Source organism: Balaenoptera musculus, chromosome 4 (assembly GCF_009873245.2).
Source record: "Balaenoptera musculus isolate JJ_BM4_2016_0621 chromosome 4, mBalMus1.pri.v3, whole genome shotgun sequence".
NCBI lineage: Eukaryota > Metazoa > Chordata > Mammalia > Artiodactyla > Balaenopteridae > Balaenoptera > Balaenoptera musculus.
In genome coordinates this window covers 122,143,226-122,161,441 of record NC_045788.1, presented here as the reverse complement: position 1 = coordinate 122,161,441, position 18,216 = coordinate 122,143,226, and the positions used below count along the sequence as shown (strand labels likewise).

At 33.1% G+C, this 18,216-nt stretch overlaps 1 protein-coding gene across 2 annotated transcripts in view; it reads right to left on the bottom strand.

The window, feature by feature from the left end:
- The window catches only part of NCAM2 (neural cell adhesion molecule 2), a 485,073-nt gene that overhangs the window by 35,030 nt on the left and 431,827 nt on the right, over positions 1 to 18,216 (bottom strand). For both annotated transcript variants that reach the window (XM_036851505.1, XM_036851506.1), the window contains exons 13-15: positions 17,440 to 17,559; positions 15,057 to 15,178; positions 4,650 to 4,830 (exon numbers count right to left, since the gene is read on the bottom strand). In XM_036851505.1, coding sequence (XP_036707400.1) covers positions 4,650 to 4,830; positions 15,057 to 15,178; positions 17,440 to 17,559 — 423 coding nt within the window. The remainder of the gene's footprint in view (positions 1 to 4,649; positions 4,831 to 15,056; positions 15,179 to 17,439; positions 17,560 to 18,216) is intronic.

Genomic DNA, 18,216 nt, shown 5'->3' with positions numbered 1-18,216 from the left:
GAATATATTACATATGAATGTAAGGTAAGCCTACTGTTAAAAAATAGTCCTTCAGTCCAACAAATAAATGTACTCTAGATTTAGCTTGCTGCTTTACTCAAAGAGTTAAATATATCTGAATGCACATAAGTAATGGGTTTTTAAATTCAAAGTCCGTAAACTTTATTTGGACAGTTGACAATGCATGCTATTTAAAACATAAATTAAAACTAAATTAACTTTTAAACTCCATATATTCTCCAAATTAAATAAGGCTTAAGATTTGCTAGTTTATTATAAATAACTAATTTAAAATATGTTTGAATTTCTAATGTGTATTTTTAAATGGAATAAGAAATTATATAACTATAAGAGTAATTATGATGAAGGCATATGAAGATCATTTTTTCTTATTTTGCTGATACATAATTTTAACTCTATAGTATTTTGTGAGTTTAAAGGCTCCCAAATTCACCATCAACTATCACAGCTTCTAAAATTGTCCCAAGAATCCTCCCAGAGCTAAATCAAACAATTCTTGAACTATAAGGGCACTTCTTTGATCTGGCTTTCCATGAGACCTTATCAGTCTCTGGATTCAGTCACAGTAAATTATATATTATTTTGTGACATTTTTATAGATAAAATAAATCTTTTATCTTTCCCTTTTCCAGTAAGATGCTCTGGTTTTGTATCATCTGTACAGTTTAGAGGGGATGAATTCTATCTCCTACCTTCTCAGGTAGCTTTGTCTGTACATCTGTATGTCTGACTTTTCCTTGACTGCTTGATCTGTTTAATCAGCTGTGAAACACATGCTAGCCTTTTTCATCATAAAAGTCCTTCTAACGCTGACTATTTTTTCCCCTTCTGCTCACCTTCATACAGAGCTTCTTGAAAGCATAAATTAACACGGACTCTAAACCTGCTAACCTCCCATACAATCCTCAGCTCATTCCTACCTAATTTCTCTCCCAAGCACTTCAGCAGAGCTGTATGTAATAAGCACATTTCACATCTCTTTCAATTGAGTTGTTGACCTCTCAGCAGCATCTGAAGGGGCAAGTGTGATTGATAAATTTCTTCTGGAAATATGACTGTCTTTTAACTTCCAAGATACTACAGTCTTCTGTTTTTCCAGGAACTCTACATCTTAGTCTCATTGGGGGAGGGAGGGGTTTCCTCGTCCTGTATAACATGGTTATACAGGACATGGTTTTTAACACTCTATTCCTCAGTAACTCAAGAAGCACCCCTTGAACATTAATGCTGTGCCAGTCACCCTTCTAAGTACTGGTATTGGGTACTGGGAAACATCTATGAGTATCACAGACATCAACTATTTCTCATAGAGCTTAGACATTACTCACTGTGTGGTTTTATCCCCACCCAGGCTTTAAATACCAATTATCTGTTAAGGCTGAAAAACATCATAATGTATATTTCCAGGCCATGGCTGTCTTCTCATCTCCATACACACATATCTAACATCTATTTGACATTTCAAACCTAACGAATACCAAACCGATTTATGTTTGACCCTTACTCTCCAAATCCTGCTCTGTTTATAAGATTCTTCATCCTGAGAAACGATGTTAACAATGTTCCAGTTGCCCAAGCAAGAAACTTGAAAGTCATCAATATCTACTGAATCCATTCTGTTACACAAGCAGGTTAATCTACATCTACAACGTGTCTGGAATTTATTCATTGCTTTCTTTTTCTACTGTTATCACATTTTTTCAAGCATTCATGTCCATCCATCTCTTGCTTCTATCCTGATGAGCAAGATTAATCTGTCTGTAATGTCTATCTATTCATATAATTTCCCTGCTTCAAATGATTTCTTATGACTTTCAGGATCTGTTTTAAAATTATTTACATGGTTTTTAGAAGACCTTGGATTGGTTGGGTCACAGATCTCTCGGTATCCTTATTTTTGTTCACACACCTCCAGCTTCTCTCCCAGCCATCCTTTTTCTAGTTCTTAAAGCAAATCAAATTCCTTCTTCTTTCAGAGACTTCTTCCACATAAGACACTTTCCGTGGAAGGCTCATTCCTTACAAGTTTCTTTCAGAAAGTCACTTTCCAAGGGAATCCTTTCTCAAGCCTCACCTACCCCTATAAGTTAGGTATACTTGCCAAAGGCTCTCATGGCAGCACACTGCACCAGCATATCTCTTAGTTGTAATTACTTGGTGGTTATTCTAACTTTTGATTAATGTCTATCTTCCCTACTAGATTGTATAGTCTTTGAGCGCAGGAACCAGTTCTGTACTTTTCACAGATAATTCCTCTGCACTCATCACAGTACTTTCCACAAAGCAAGACCCCAGTGAATAACTGGAATGAATGAATGAATAAATCTTAATATTGCAGAACCAGAAGAAACTAGCTTAGGGATTAGGAAATACATATGAAGAGAAGTTAAATGACAAGAGCAAAGTTGAAACTATAAACCATTTTCCTTCTAAGCACTGTCCACAAACTAACTTTCCAAAACTGAAAAAAATGTTTTTATAGAAAATGCATCATAACATACTTTATTTTTGTGCCTCCATATATATATATACATATATATATTCTTCATATATATGTTCTTCATATATATTCTATCTTTATTTATTTATCTTTTGGTTTATACTTACTATTGTTTTATTAACAACAGTTTCTTATAAAAACAGCATAACAGGGACTCTGGGAGTATAACGTAAAGTAACCTGCCTGAAATCTATTTTTTTTACAGTTTGCGTTTTATCTGTAAAACTAAAATATTGCCTTCCATTTCAAAAAATATTCATTTTTATCTTGATTAAAGATGTAGGAGGATGTTGTAAATAGTGCTGCAATGAACACTGTGGTACGTGTCTCTTCAGCATAGCACAGGGAGATCAGCGCGGTGCTCTGCGACGACCTAGAGGGGTGGGCTAGGGAGCGTGGGAGGGAGGCTCAAGAGAGAGGGGATATGGGGATATATGTATGCATATGGCTGATTCACTTTGGTGTACAACAGAAACTAACACAACATTGTGAAGCAATTATACTCCAATAAAGATCTATTTAAAAAAAAAATGTAGGAGGATGAAGTTTGCTCTTGAAATCCTCCTTTGAAGATTCTGACTCAGATTAAAAATCATATTTATATCATGTTCCTGATATCTGCAGAGAGGATAATTACTACAGACATAATGCATTATAATTGTAGAAGCATTTATTGATGTTTAAAACTCACAGAAACAATGAACTTAATAGTTCATTCAACCATTCTTTTTATTAGGTGTATCATCTTGTAAGGATACACATCTTGTGGGATTTGTCATATGATTTAAAGTAGCTCTGACCTTGAACAAATACTTTAGCTTCTCAAAACTGTATCTGTAAAATGAGGATAACTCTTTGTTGCTCAACTCAGATTCAAGAATAAGATGAGATAATAAGTGCAGAAGTACTTTGTAAATTATAAAAAGTGCCAGCACAATATGATACCCAGCTATCCATATTATTTCTAGATACTTCCAACTTCCTAATTTCAAATTATAATTGGAAGCACTTATTAATTAATACTAGCAATGCAAAGCCATGATATAAATTACTTTTAAACCATAAAACCAATAGTAATTACTTTTTTATCGAAAGATTAATTGTATAAAGCTGCTTTCAATTGAAAAATGATGTATAACAAAGTCATACTAATGAAATTAATATTAATTTGAAATTACAAGAGGATTAAATAGCATGACTGAACTGACAAATTTTTTTCCAGTCTCAAAAATAGTATGTAATACTGATACTCTATTATAATATGACTTAAATAAATCATGTTTATGAATATGCAGCTCTGATGTCTCTATCTATATATAAAGAGTATGTGTGTATATATACATGTATGTATAAATTTTAAATTAAAAAATTTTAAATATGTAAAGGAACGATGAATGTTAAAATATGACCAATATGACAACTCATTAACAGAGTTAACTGACTATGAATCAGGACAAATTCTTGCATCTTCACCTCTATAGCATGTATCTGAAAAAAAATTTAATATCCCTCCTGTAGACTTTGACAATATCACTAGCATAAAATAATGTCAGCACTATTCCCTAATAAAGGTAGCCACCAGTGTGCTGTGACCACCAATAATGAGTGTCCTGCGACTTTTTGAGCTTCTTTGAAACTCTATTCATAGTTCTTTCTGCGGGTGTATCTGTGGTTGTTTCTGCCTCATTGTGTGATAGATTTTATCTTTCCAAACTCAACTTGCTTAGTCAGGCATGAATGGGCTCATTTTCCCAGAAGTGGAGGACCAGGCCTCATGTGTTTGGCAGAGAAGTTTTCTCCTTTGCAAAAGTTTTTTCTGGTCTCAACGAATATTTTTCATGTTGATTTTCAACAGTTTCTCTTATCCTCCATCCTCCCCCTCTGCTCATTCTCTCTCTACCACTTCAACCACTAAAGTTGTCAAAGCGCATTTACAAATGAACCAATCTTTTATGGCAAGAGCAACTGAGAAATCTTGATTAAGACATGTAAATAATCATGATTAGAACCTAGAATTTATACTTCCTTCTATAAAATTATGTTTTCAATATTAAGAAAAAATCCAGAGGGGTTATAAAAGATACTATCATATTTATTTTCAGCCTAAGAAAGCATATAGTTTGCTTACCTTTAATAATGTTGGGTTTTGGTGGCATGCTGAACTCATAGACTGTTGGTTCGGAATATCCCAATCTATTGGCAGCTGTAATTTGAACTTCATACCCCATTGTCCACTGTAGATGCTCTAAAATAATGTGGTCCTTATTTCCCTGCACTTTTTTCTCTAGCCACTGGTCTTCTTTATCTTTCTGTAAAGGCAATACAAATATATTTTGTAAATACCCATGCACTAAAGTTGTGATCTTTAAAAAAAATAATTTATCTTGAAATGGAGCAAGTGGGTTTATTAAATCAAAAAAAAAAGGATATTTTCTCATCCACTGGGATAAATGAAGTTGTATATAGACGAAGTCATTTCTAAGATTTTTCCACAAAAAATGTAACTGTTTTTAAATTAGCTGAAGAGTGGTAATTCATAATTAATCCTTGATGATTCAAATGATAATTCACTTACATTAAGATTTTTAAAAATTTCACATATATCAGTTTGCTGTTTAGCCACTTTGTTGATTATTAATAATCATGTGAACAGGGAAAACAAAATATTATATATAGAAAAAGCTTAACATACCCATTAAAACAATTTCCAGAGACTATTGTTCAATGTTTGGGGCAGGGCAGGCAGTGGGTAGTAAAGTGTCTTACAAATAATGTCTGGATTTTTAAAATAGATTTAAATTTCCATTATCATTTTTTATTACTATGATGTTTTGGACTCATAATGAAACAACATACAAGAAAATTTATTACCTGTTAAACAAGTTATTAGCATAAGAAACTAAAATATGTTATCCTATCATGAACATTCTACACTTAAATCCAGATTCTTTTTCTAAAATAAATGTTTTGGACAACATGCTATTTGAATAACCCCTTAAAAAAATACTATGACTACAGTTACAAATAATTGAAATAATTTTATGGATTAAACTATCCTAAGCATTGTGAACATTCAGCTGAGCCATATGTTAACCATCTAAAGTTTAAATGGTAATCTCTGCCTGTGTCCCTCATCTCTATTACAGAAATGAGGGTAGCAGCTGGCTCTGTTAGCTTTCATGAGGAAGCAAAGAGGAAAACTGAGTAAATTGTATATTCCAGGACATTAAGAATCATAACCACTTAACAAATGACAGCTATTATTAAAAAGAAACTATTTCCATAATAACTATATAGAAATGAAATATTTTCTCTGAAATCACATATCTAATAATCCAATAATCCATCACTGCCACTGAAAATCTCAATTTCCCAGAGGTGTAATTATAAATAAATTGTAACCTGGACATAGTGATAGATAGACACATAGATATATAGACAGATCAACAGATCGATTAGTCAATCTTTTTTTAACCTCAGAGCTCAGCCCAGTATTACTTTATGTTGAGCCAATATTTTACAATGTTTATTTGACTAGAAAGAATAACAATGTTTTCTACATTTATAGTGAAAAATGAGGATTTATTATCTAAAATCAAGTTGTGGAAGTTAAATTCATGATTGCATTAAATTGATGGTACTACAAATATGAAGTATCCTTCAAAAGGAGATAAGACCACATTACAGTTTTGGTACCATACTGTGATTCTCTTTTCCGACTTAATTATTTTTGGTTCCATAGAACTTTTATTACAAAGGAAGTCGGTTGGCCTCTTTTGTTGCTTCATCTAAAACTGGAGATACTACCCCTCTCCAGGTGTTTTGGACAAGCACTTAAAATTATCATATAAACAAGAGGTAAATTCCCTTGCTTTCTGAAACTTATAAACTCACTAATTTATTAGACTAGGCTGGTGTCCAGTGTTATGAAGTGTACTGAAAAGCCATTGGAAAACAACAGCTTGGACCAGAAACCTTGTAACTTGTCTAAGTCATTAAATGACTAGTAAAGTTAAGAAAGGAATCTAGGTGTGTTTTGGAATTGCTTAGAATAGCTGTGTCATTAGCCATGATTCTCCCAACATCTGCTTTCTTCATCAGTTCATTCATCAATTATTCAGTCTTTAGTGGATAGTGAGACTCTTCTAGAACTATGAACACAACAGTGAATAAAACATGTACAAATCCTTATTTTGGAGTATACAGACCAACACAGAAGGAAGACATGAGTTCTTTGAAAAACAAGAGGGTGTTTTGGGAGCATATAACAGGGAGAACTAATAGAGTCCAGGAATCAGGAAGGTTTTCTCTGGGGAAGTAATGTCAACTTTGCTGGAAATAAGAAACTCCAGTACCATTTTTCTTTTCATTCATCCTCACCTAGTTAATGAAGATGTGATTCTTTCACAGAAGTTTTGATCCAAAAAAATAGGCAAAATGATTGAAAACCTCAGAAAGATGCACAACCACTGGGAGATGTAAAAACAGACACTGTATGTGTATTGTTTTAAGTACATGTAAAAGCACTTCATAGGTATTGACCAAAAGAAACATAAAGCTTACAAAAATCTCCACTGAAAAGTAATTTTAGATCATATATGATATGACATATATACACAAACATACATATAAACAGTAAAATACATATATAAATCTTTGGTATATTATAAATTGCATATAGACACATATACAGAAAGGAGGAGATGAGGAGTAGGAAGACTGAATGATTAGATAAGGACAAAGTTACACAAAGCAGTAGAGAGTTGCCCCTGTGGATGTCCCCTTACCTCAATAATTAAGTATAAGTTCTAATTTATTATCAAATGCTTAGTGAAAGTGAATATTTGTGTGGAAATCCAGAGTTGAGTTTTGCTTTGGATCTGAGTGGAGATGTGGGTAAAAGAGCCAGAAATAAGCCAACAGCTGGTATCTGGATTACCCTAGGATACAATTTATTATTCAGAGGGACGAAGAGACTTCACGTCCTTTAGGTTATTCTCCAAAAATACTATTTCTGAGAATTGAGCATTTGAAGTGGAACTTCCTGACAAGCCCAAGGCATGCAGATAGTCTCTTGTGAATTTCCAATCACTTAACTTTCAATTGTTGAAGCTCTTAGCATGATAAATTAAAAGCCCCTCCATCATTTTAGATAGTTGGACTGATGGCATAAGGAACCGAAAGGAGTTATAATAATTTCCCAAATTTGAGTCAATTTCATCTTCCATTCACCATTAGACAAGGACGCTTTTTAATCCCTTAATTGCTATTCCTAGGGAATAGGGGAAAAAAATAAAGTGGCTGTTACCAAATACTTTCCTAAGCATCAAAATCTCATTTATGCATTTGTAGAGTGCCTAATTTACAGAACTTAAATGCTGAGGGAACAATTTAAGATAATCTAGTTGCAAAAAGTCCCCCTAGGTAATTTAATGAGATGATTTGCTGAATACAGCTATTATTAATAGGCCAGTTAAATGTTGAAGGGCAGCTACTGAAAAAAATATGGTCATTTTGCTTTGATATAGTTTCTTTTAAGCAATCCTTTTTGTCAAAACATAGATAGCAGGGCCATATGACCATTAAGGGGACTCCTTAAAAGTTATTCTAAAATCATAATATCAGCATATAGGGAAATATTTGCTATCAGCTGTATAGAGAGGAGAGTGGAGGAGAGATGGAGAGGGTTTTGGTTTGCTTATCTGTAGATGATTCCTTGACTGCTTTTATTCATAATAAGAAGAAATCTACTAACTTTCTTTTCAAAGTCTCAGGATATATATGGTCAACATCATCTTAAGTAAAAACTGAATAATTATAAAAAGAGAGGACAATAGAGAAGGTGAGCTTGTATTAACCTGATTAATTTTAAGGTTCCTGTGATTCCACTGTGTTACGATTTAAGATTGTGTGTTCCAATGCAAGGCAGTTCCTTGTTTCTGGACTTCCCGGTAGCCTGGTTCAGCTATTCACTACTTGTATGACCTTACAGAAGGCCGCAGAATTCTCTAAGGCTCTGTTTGCTACTCTGAATATGAGAGGTGATTTAGCAATCTGGGTAATTTACACACACACACACACACACACACACACAAACACACACACACACACACTCTGCTGTGGTTGGGAAAAATGCAAGGTTTGGAAGTTTTTAGGAGAGCTTCAAATTCTAATCTCTTTTTTAACATTATTATAGTTGATTCAAACTGCCTTTGTTCCAGGTCTTGAAGCTTGGTAAAATTTTGTAAATTGGACCCTACTTTATCGATTCCAACTCTCCATCACCGAGGTACTTCTTTAGGGAAAAATAAGATCTAATTTTTCCTGTTCATCACCTTCTGTGTTCTCACATCCCATGAAAATTCACACAGTGCAAGTGTTTTCCCTTGCATTTATTATTTCTTGTATTTATTAATCTAGATACAGGATCATTTATAATTGCACAATGTAGACTAACTTATTTATTGTCATTGATTCATTTATTCATTCAGGCAACAATTAGTCTATTTGATGTTAACAATACAAGGATGAATAAAAATCATCATTTTCACTAACAGCAAAGAAAAAAATACCAAAAAGTTTAGTACTCTTTAATGTCCATAGCTATTCAATGTTGGAAAATATTTCAAAACTTAAACTGATGGCTTTAAAGAAATGTCAATATACACACCTAGACATAATTAAATTAGAAAATAAGTTATTAATAAACTATTAATAATTTATTAGAAAATAAGTTCCCTCAGCAACAAAACCTCAGTTCTACTTAATACCCTTTTCAAAATTAACTTTTCTTTTTCTATGGACATTGAGATACAACTTTCCAGACTTTGAGTCAGGCTTAAGAAGGTCAATTATGACCTAGAAACACATGCTAGAGCAGTGTTTCTAGTCCCTATAGTATATTCCTCAAAATTGATGTTAGGTCACTAATTTTATTTAACCCTTCTTAGCTCAGGAAATTTATTTAATGTACCAACACTAAGTGATAGTTATGATCCGATACCTATCATCGAATTAGAGAGAAAACAGTGAAAAACTAATGGAAGCATGTACGAAAGTATTTATTAAATTATATAGAGTTCTTTTGATATTACAATATGAAGTAGGTAAAAATATTCTGTACATAGAATAACTGCTTTAATTTTTTCTATACACGTTACAAGATTAATGTTTGTCTTTATTCTCCAAATACATTGTTTAATCTCACTGACTTATTAGAGATGTTAATTTTCACAATGGGTCCATGGAGGCATCTAATTCTGCTTTTATTACTCTAGTTCTGTTCTAATAGATTCTGTCTTCTTAATAGGTCACTGAACAAAGTTGTGTGCTCTATCTACTACAAGATAACATAGAATAATGTGTTTCCTGATTCATAATCTATAGGAAGTTAAACATTCTGTATATTACAATATGATTAGTCTTCCTTTTCCAGTGAAATGCAGGTTTAAATATTCAGATTCAATGTCTGCTATAAATCAACACTCACATAAGGAACACATTATCTCAATTTTGTTTCCTAGCTTATAAAACATATAGTCCCGTGCACAGGGGAGTTGAAAGGTAGGGTAAAAGAAGCAATCAAGTAAAACTCATAAGAGTGTTCCTTACTTTCCAAATTTACCTATTTTATTTCCATAGAGGTTATCCAAATAAAAAATGCATTGCATATAGCTAAATAAAATTTTAAGTTGTTCAGCTGAGCTTTCCTCCACTGTGGAATACATGCAGTTTGAGGAACTAATAGATGAAGTAGCTCGGAATCATACAAAGAACAGCAATAAGTTATTTTTGAAATAGTTATTATTTCAATTACAAGTGAAAATATCAAGGTAAATGCAGCTATAAACATTTAGCGACTGAATCTTGAACATGAAAGTTTTTAATGTGAAGAAGTAACCTGTTGAGAAAGAAAATGTGGAGAAAATTATTCCTCCCCAAGATGGGCTATTGTTTGACCACATAAATATAACTTTATACTGAATCTTGGAATTTGCAGTTGGGCCTGCAGAGCATGATATTTGCAGGATGGAGGAGATGGTAAAGGGAGAGAAAGAAAAACACAGGAATATGGAGATGATTTTAGTGTATTGGAGTACAAGGCATACCACTAAATGATATGGTAAAGATGAAGCGGATCAGAATGGTTGTATTTGGAGGCACAGGTCCTAGGTGATTGAGTTAAGATGGGACAGTGGATGAGGAGTCAATACAATCTCCACAGGCAAATTTCAATTCAGCCCTTACTGCTGCAAAAGTGTTTCTGCTATAAAGTCTCATGTTTTGTTCCCCAGCCCCACAGGTGACCAAGTCACCCAAATTCTGTAAGGTTCAGTTTGTCCATTACAAAATGTGAAAAAAAATCACTTTATGTATGATTATATATATTTTTTCTTCCAAGAGTTAGCAATACCTTCCTTGAAATGCAAAGGATATGAGGAATTACTTTTACAAATCTTACCGTAGAAGCCCAAAGTTCTACTAATAAAACAGTGTTCCCTGCTAAAATGCTAATAAGCTTTAGAGCAGTAACCCAGTAATTGATTATCCATCAATTATAGCTATGTTTGAATTATGCAACCAATCATTTTCATTACGATATTTAAAATGAGCTCCACTAGTAATTTTTGTAGTTAGAAAAAGCTGGCTCTTGTAAATTAAGAGGAGAGGGTTGGTAAGACAGAAATAAGATGGAATTGGGGAGAAACTAAAACTTTCTTTTATTGGTAGAGTAAACACGGATATTGAGTAAATAGGCAAAAGCAGGGCATTGCTAACATTAGGCTGGTTGGGGCAGGGTGGGGGGAAGAAAGGTGAAATAATGGAAGCTAGAGCTTTACTGAAAACAAAACTTTTTCTTTTTCAAGTTTTAATCTGAGGCTGAGCCACATTAGCTACATGTAAAGGTAAAATATATTGATGACCTATCTAAATTTGAATCACTCAAAATTTTCTAATCTTATTATACTTAACACTTTACTTATCTGTGTCCTTGTATGTTTCACACACAACTTCTCATAGAAGACTAATTCTAATACACATTAAGGAAACCAAAGTAAACTTGGTCAGCATTTTAAACGGCAATTTATGTTTTCAAATATATACATATATTTCCCCTTGAATGTCTATTTCCATTTTGTGAATCTAATTGGCTCTAAACAGATGTAGTGATACTCCAGTGAACATTTTCGTTTCAACAATGACTGGGACCACTATTTGCAATAGTGAGTGGGGGTGGGAGATGCTAAACATACTGTAATGGGTGGTTGAGTTCTCGATGGACCACTGTTATGCCACCCAAAGTGCCAATAATGTGCCTTTTTAGATACATAGGATTCATGACAGGAGCACTGTTATGGACTAAATTGTGTACATCCCCACAAATTCATATGTTAAAGTTCTAATCTCCAATGTGATTCTATTAGGAGATGTAGCCTTTAAAGAAGTAATTATGGTTACATGAGGTCCTTAGGATGGAGCCCTAATCCAAGAGGACTTATATTTTCATAAGAAGAGGAAGAAATACCAGAGGTGTGTGTGCACAGACAAAAGGCCATGTGAGGACACAGCAAGAAGGTAGCCATCCACAAGCCAAGGAGAGAGGCCTTGGGAAAAACCAAACCTGCTGAAACTTTGATCTTGGTCTTCCAGACTCCAGAACTGTGAGAAAACACATTTGTGTTGTTAAAGCCACTTGGTCTGTGGCATTTTGTTACAGCAGCCCTAGCAGACTAAGACAGCCTATATAATGATAAAGGTAATTACTTTAACAGTATGTTGAAGACTCCATTGTTTAGCTGACCCAACTCCCAACTATAACACCTTTCTTTTAGTGGTGGTCATGAGACATATTCTATCTAAGGAGACATAATTCTAATTCTGCTTGGTGGAGTTTTTGAAAAATGTGTACGGTATTGCTGGAAAAACAGACAAATTAAGCTTAAACAACCTATTGCTCCTTTTGTTCTTTTTGCTCTCTTCACGTTCTAAAGGTAGATGGGAGGGCAACATCTTAGGAACACACGATAATCTATATGAAGACAAAAGCCAACATGCTAAGGATGAAAGAACATCAGGAAAAACAATTTGGACACCTGACTGTACAGCTGAACAAAGTCACAGCATTCCTACATATGCATGCTGTATTAATAAAACTCACTAATAGATGAAGAAAAGATACAATTTGAAAGAATAAATATTTGCCATCATCAATTGAAATTAATGATTCTGGTTAAACTCAATATAACATTTGTGTTATTTCCAATATCAACTCTTCAAAAGGCCAAGACAAGCACAGCTTTTAGTTTTAGGTAGAAATTATACATATAGAGAGTATATTAAGCATATTTTTACAACTTGTCATTGAATTTCAGGGTTCACCATGGGATTTTATTGAGGTTACCTACAAATTCTTACCATTCATTTTGTACCATAAATTCTTCTGGGTGCAATTGTAGGCCACAATCTGCATTCAAGTTCTTTTCTCCCAGTTTAATTCCCACTAATTTGATTTAAGTGTATGACCCTTACAGAGAGACTCTTTCCCTTCCAAAGATTTTTCCAGATGGTCAAATAAAAATGGGCAAGAAACCTGGCTTGACTACTGAAACACCATCAGATTCATAGAGAGACAGGTGAGCCTTTCAGAGTTGTTTTGGAAGGGAGGCATGAAGCCTCCATATCAGATTAGCAATAAGACACACACAGCTGTTCATCGTCCCCAGCTTGAAACCTGCAACAAAGAGGGGTCCTGGGAAGGGGATATCAGTTGGAAATGTAAAACACTGAACTGGTGTCTAAAATTAATTGTTGACGTATGCTACTCAAAATTAGACTCCTTTTTACTATCCTTCAGAATTGAGATGTTTGGATACTACATATAAAATAGACAACTGATGGAAACATACTGTACAGCACAGGGAACTCTACCTAATGCACTGTGGTAACCTAAATGGAAGAGAAGTCCAAAAGGGAGGGGATATCTGAATGTGTATGGCTGATTCATTTTGTTGTGCAGTGGAAGCTAACACAACATTGTAAAGCAACCATACTCCAATAAAAATTAATTTAAAAAAATGAAAATATTTAGATGTTTGAATTTAAAAGCAACAACATTATAATTTAGAAAATTGTGGATTTGTGGGAAAATAGTTAAAATTCATCTATGTACTATTAAGGAGCAATTACACTATTTTCTAAAATATAACAAACTTGGAAAGTATTAATAAGTGTTCAGTAAACATAAACATGAAATTGAGACAATAGGGGCCTAATCATAAACATTAGTAAAACAGAAGGTAAACAAAATAAATTAAAAATAAAATGATCACCTAAAATTCCGAGGTTTGCCTGATGTGGAGGAAAAAAATAGGGAATATTTTTCAATCTGTTTTGTGAGGCCACCATTACATAGACACTACAAAACAAACAAACACAAAAAAGTAATCATGCCAACTGGAAGCCAGAAAAAATTTTAAATTTGGTGTTACATTTCAAAAATTGCAAGAAATGAGTAGGTGTTGGAATACAAAAAGATGTATGTGAATTAAAAATGATAGCTGCACATAATTTCGTCATGGAAACAAATTTAAGGGAATTTATTAAACGTATTAAAGTGAATTTTGAAAGGATGGAAAAGGAAAAAAATTAAAATAAATAGAATTGACACAGTATTATGGATTATGACACATAATCATTAGTAAATAAAGTTTACAAAGTTTAATTAAAATTGTCTTTCACTTTTAACATATTCCACAGTAGACACAAATACTCAATGGTTCTTATGGCAAAGTTGTTAACAGAAATCACTTCTAGTGGACTTTGAAGTCATTTTCAGACGAAGGCAAAGTCTACCAGGTGACTTTCTTCATCACTCTGCAACTAGAGGACATCCTTCATCCCCTGCATAGAAGACAAGTCCCAAGGCAGCTTTGAGCTGTCCAAAATCCCATATTAGTGCTAATTAAACTTGAAGAAATCTATTCCTTCTTTCTCAAGTTAAATGTGGCCATTCTTTTTAAAATGTTGATTAACGTGATTTATTTTGTAAAATCCATATTAAATAATAAATGTATTTTAAGTTAATAATTTAATAATTCATGAAAATGAATAATAAAGTAAATTTGAGATGTGATTTGTTTATCCTACCTACATTAAAGTTGAGAAGATAGCTTAGCTTGAAGTCACTAAAATCAAGCAGAGTGGAAGGTGAAATATCCTGCTAACCTTGTCAGAAAAACAGGGAAAATGATATCTCATTGCTGAAATGTTGCTAAGTTTAGAAATCACAAGATAAAAACCATAGCATTATTTTGATTATTTACGCTTAGATTTTACAAAAAACAAACAAACAAGCAAACATTCTACAACATATAATGATGAATTTCAGCAATGGAAAATTAGCATTTGAATTCCTATGAAAACACTTTATCATTGTTACCTAATATGCATTCACTTCTGATATATCTATTAATTCAATGCAAATTTAATGCAACTTGAAAACACTGTGCAAAATGATAATAAACAGGGTACTTACACTTCTATATTTCACGATGTATTCCAAAATAGGGGCCCCTCCATCATCCTGTTTGGTGATACTGAGTTTAAAGCTCTTCCCACTGCTTGGCTGTCCATGTATCGATGGAGGACTTGGTTCACCTATATATGCAATACAACATTCTTGATATTTGCACAGACCTCATATATGTAGAGAAACTGAATTTTAATTAAAAAAATATTGTCATGTAATCAAAATGTATGATGTTATCCTGGGTTTATCACTTTCTATTTGCCCTTTATTGTGATATAAACTCTGATCCTCTTTTTACCCATCCAAGAAGTAGAAACATTCTGAAATCTGGAAGTATCATGCCAAAATTGTGAAACCTCAGAAACAAATATAACGTTTATATTGCAAATGCTCTGAGAATAGAACTCATTACATTACACAAGTGTACAACTTTATTTCTTGTATTAATAGTCTACTATCATTTTTTTCTACTGTAAATAGTTTATAAACATTTTGTAAATATTTATGAATATAAACATATTGTCATCAAACTATATAAAATATATACCTACCAGGAAATACAATAGCTTAGCAATTAGTTATCTGCTTTAATAAACAGTTTTTAGCTAGATGCAGATTTCAATAAAGAAATTTTGTAGTATCCAATCCATAGACGGGTTTCAAATTTGTCTTTTTTTTTTTTTTAATTCTAGCTTCATGAAAATACTTCCTTTTAGTGTTATTATTCATATGGAGATGGTCTTATAATAAATATATTTGTAATATTTTTAATATGAACAGGGATCTACTGAAGTGGAAGAATTTTCTATATGAAGGATGCCATCACTGCTTGGCAACTTGGAATGGGAATTCTCTGCCCTGTGTCACTTATGTGATGTCCTTGGGCATGCACTGGCATTCTTTGCCTCTGTTTCCTCCAATTCCCTATGGATATGGATATGGATATGATAAGGTAATACTAAGAAACTTTAAGTGGGCATGCTTTAATTTGCAAGGTTCCAGAAAACTGTAGTACCTGGTCTACTCAGAGGAATGCCAAGACAGACAAACTAAGCAGAATATAGTGGAGAGGATGGCATGCCTCCCAAACTAGAGAATCTGGGGTTTTTCTCAGCAGATTACCTTTATTTCCAATACAGTGTTTATAAACTTAAGCAAGTGAGTATTTTATTTGAGAAAAGGCAAATCATTAAAGAAATACGACAATTGAGAGTGTTGGCATGCAAGTAAATAGTAAAATAGCCTTGTATGTATAGTACAACCATATAGAAATAAGGTAAATGGAGAAATTATACAGTGATTGTTCATTAAAGTTAATTAAATTAGTGTGAAGGTATTATGACATGATTTACATGCAACATAATGTATTTTCAATAAATGAATTAAAACTTCTCCACAAAAGAGTACAATAATGTCGTAAAGTAATTCAATAAGAGAATATGAGAAAAACTATGAAGGGTGGCGCTGCTGAGGATTATAAGCAGAGAAGGGATAGATCTCCATTTAAATAATGCAAAGTCGTTCTGGAATCATTTTAGTCTGAAAGTAGGATTATGAGTCAAGATGTACTTGCAGTCGTCCTGGTGATCATAATAAAGAGGAACTGAAAAAGACACTGGCCTCAAGAATGGAGACAAGAGAACACACCTGACATTTTATGATAACCAACAGAAAAGAACTGGTCACAAATTAGGATAAGATAATTATTGCGGTCAGTTTGCCTGCCCTAATATAAGTATATAATAGACAGGGTTATGTATAGATTATATAACGGTGTTTGCTTAGTCACACTCAAGTTTTCTCACATTTTTAAACAATTTATTCAACATAAAGGAAATCTATACTGTTTTAAGTCTATCTAACTTCATGTAAATGCAGTTGACTTCAATTCAAAACAGGGTAGTAACAAGAAGGAGACTGCAATAGTTATTCTTTTTCTGCAGTCACCATTGCAATGGATTAACTTATTAGTACCTTTTTCTCACACTTAGGGTCTATGTAATTCATGGAATAAAGGCAATGGTCATGCTTCAGCAAAAGACTAGAACATTAAACATGTTACATAGATACTTTCCTACTCTCTCACAGAATATAGTCTGGGCACTACAATCTAATTAATCAGACTGAATAAGTAGGACACCTTCCTGATTGGACAATTTCCTGAGAGCAATTTTACTGTATATATTGCAGCGCACTTTTCTTTTTCCCTTGCTCCAAAACAATGTTATTTTTTATAAATCTGAGATGCCACCATCTTCAGAAACCACTTCAACAAGGACATAATTCACTTCCTCCAAGTGTTGAAATGTCTCCCTGCATTTTAAAATTCCACTTAAATTTGCAAGTGAAGAGCATAGCAACAAAGAGAAAAACAGAGAAGATTACTTACGAACTGGTAATGTTTGGAAATTTTCTATTTTACTGTAGTCTCCTTGTCCTTTTCCATTTACAGCTGCAACTCTGATTTCATAAGTTGTATTTGGTTCCAGGTTGCTCAAAACAACAATTGCTAAAAGAAAAAAAAAAATGCCTATGATTAATGCATTTTAATAAGTAAAACAAATCAAACTATTACAAAGCTGAGTGAACAATATCACTGTAAATCTTTCCATGAAATACCTGAAAAAATTAAGAAATACACATAAGAAGAGAATGATTTCTGAACAATCCTCTTCTTCATCTCTATTTTAGCTTTCTACCCACATGCAGTAACTTTCAAAGAAGAAAATTAGTAGCTCCTTTTGTGATACTTACAACTCACAAAGTAGAAAGTAAAATATTTTCTTTCGTCTTTTTAATATTCAATTTAAAAAAAAGGATTTAAATAAAACATCTTTACAGCATGCATTCTCAAATACTTTGTCTACTCAAAATAGATGATTTCTACAGAAGTTAATGGAGATATAGAATTCAATATCTAGAAGTCTGGCCTCCAGTATAAGGTGTTTGAGTCACATCAAAGAAGTGTCACTAAGTTGACTACGGTAATAGTGGATCATTTGTTCAATAATCTCAAATCAAATCAAATTATTTTTAACACTAGCTTGGAGCTTGTCATCTCTTGTATTTTCTCTCTGAATTTCTTCTCAATTATATACCATACCAAGCCTGGATTCAACATGACACAAAGGAGAAGAAAGAATCTGAAAAAGTACAGGGATATAAA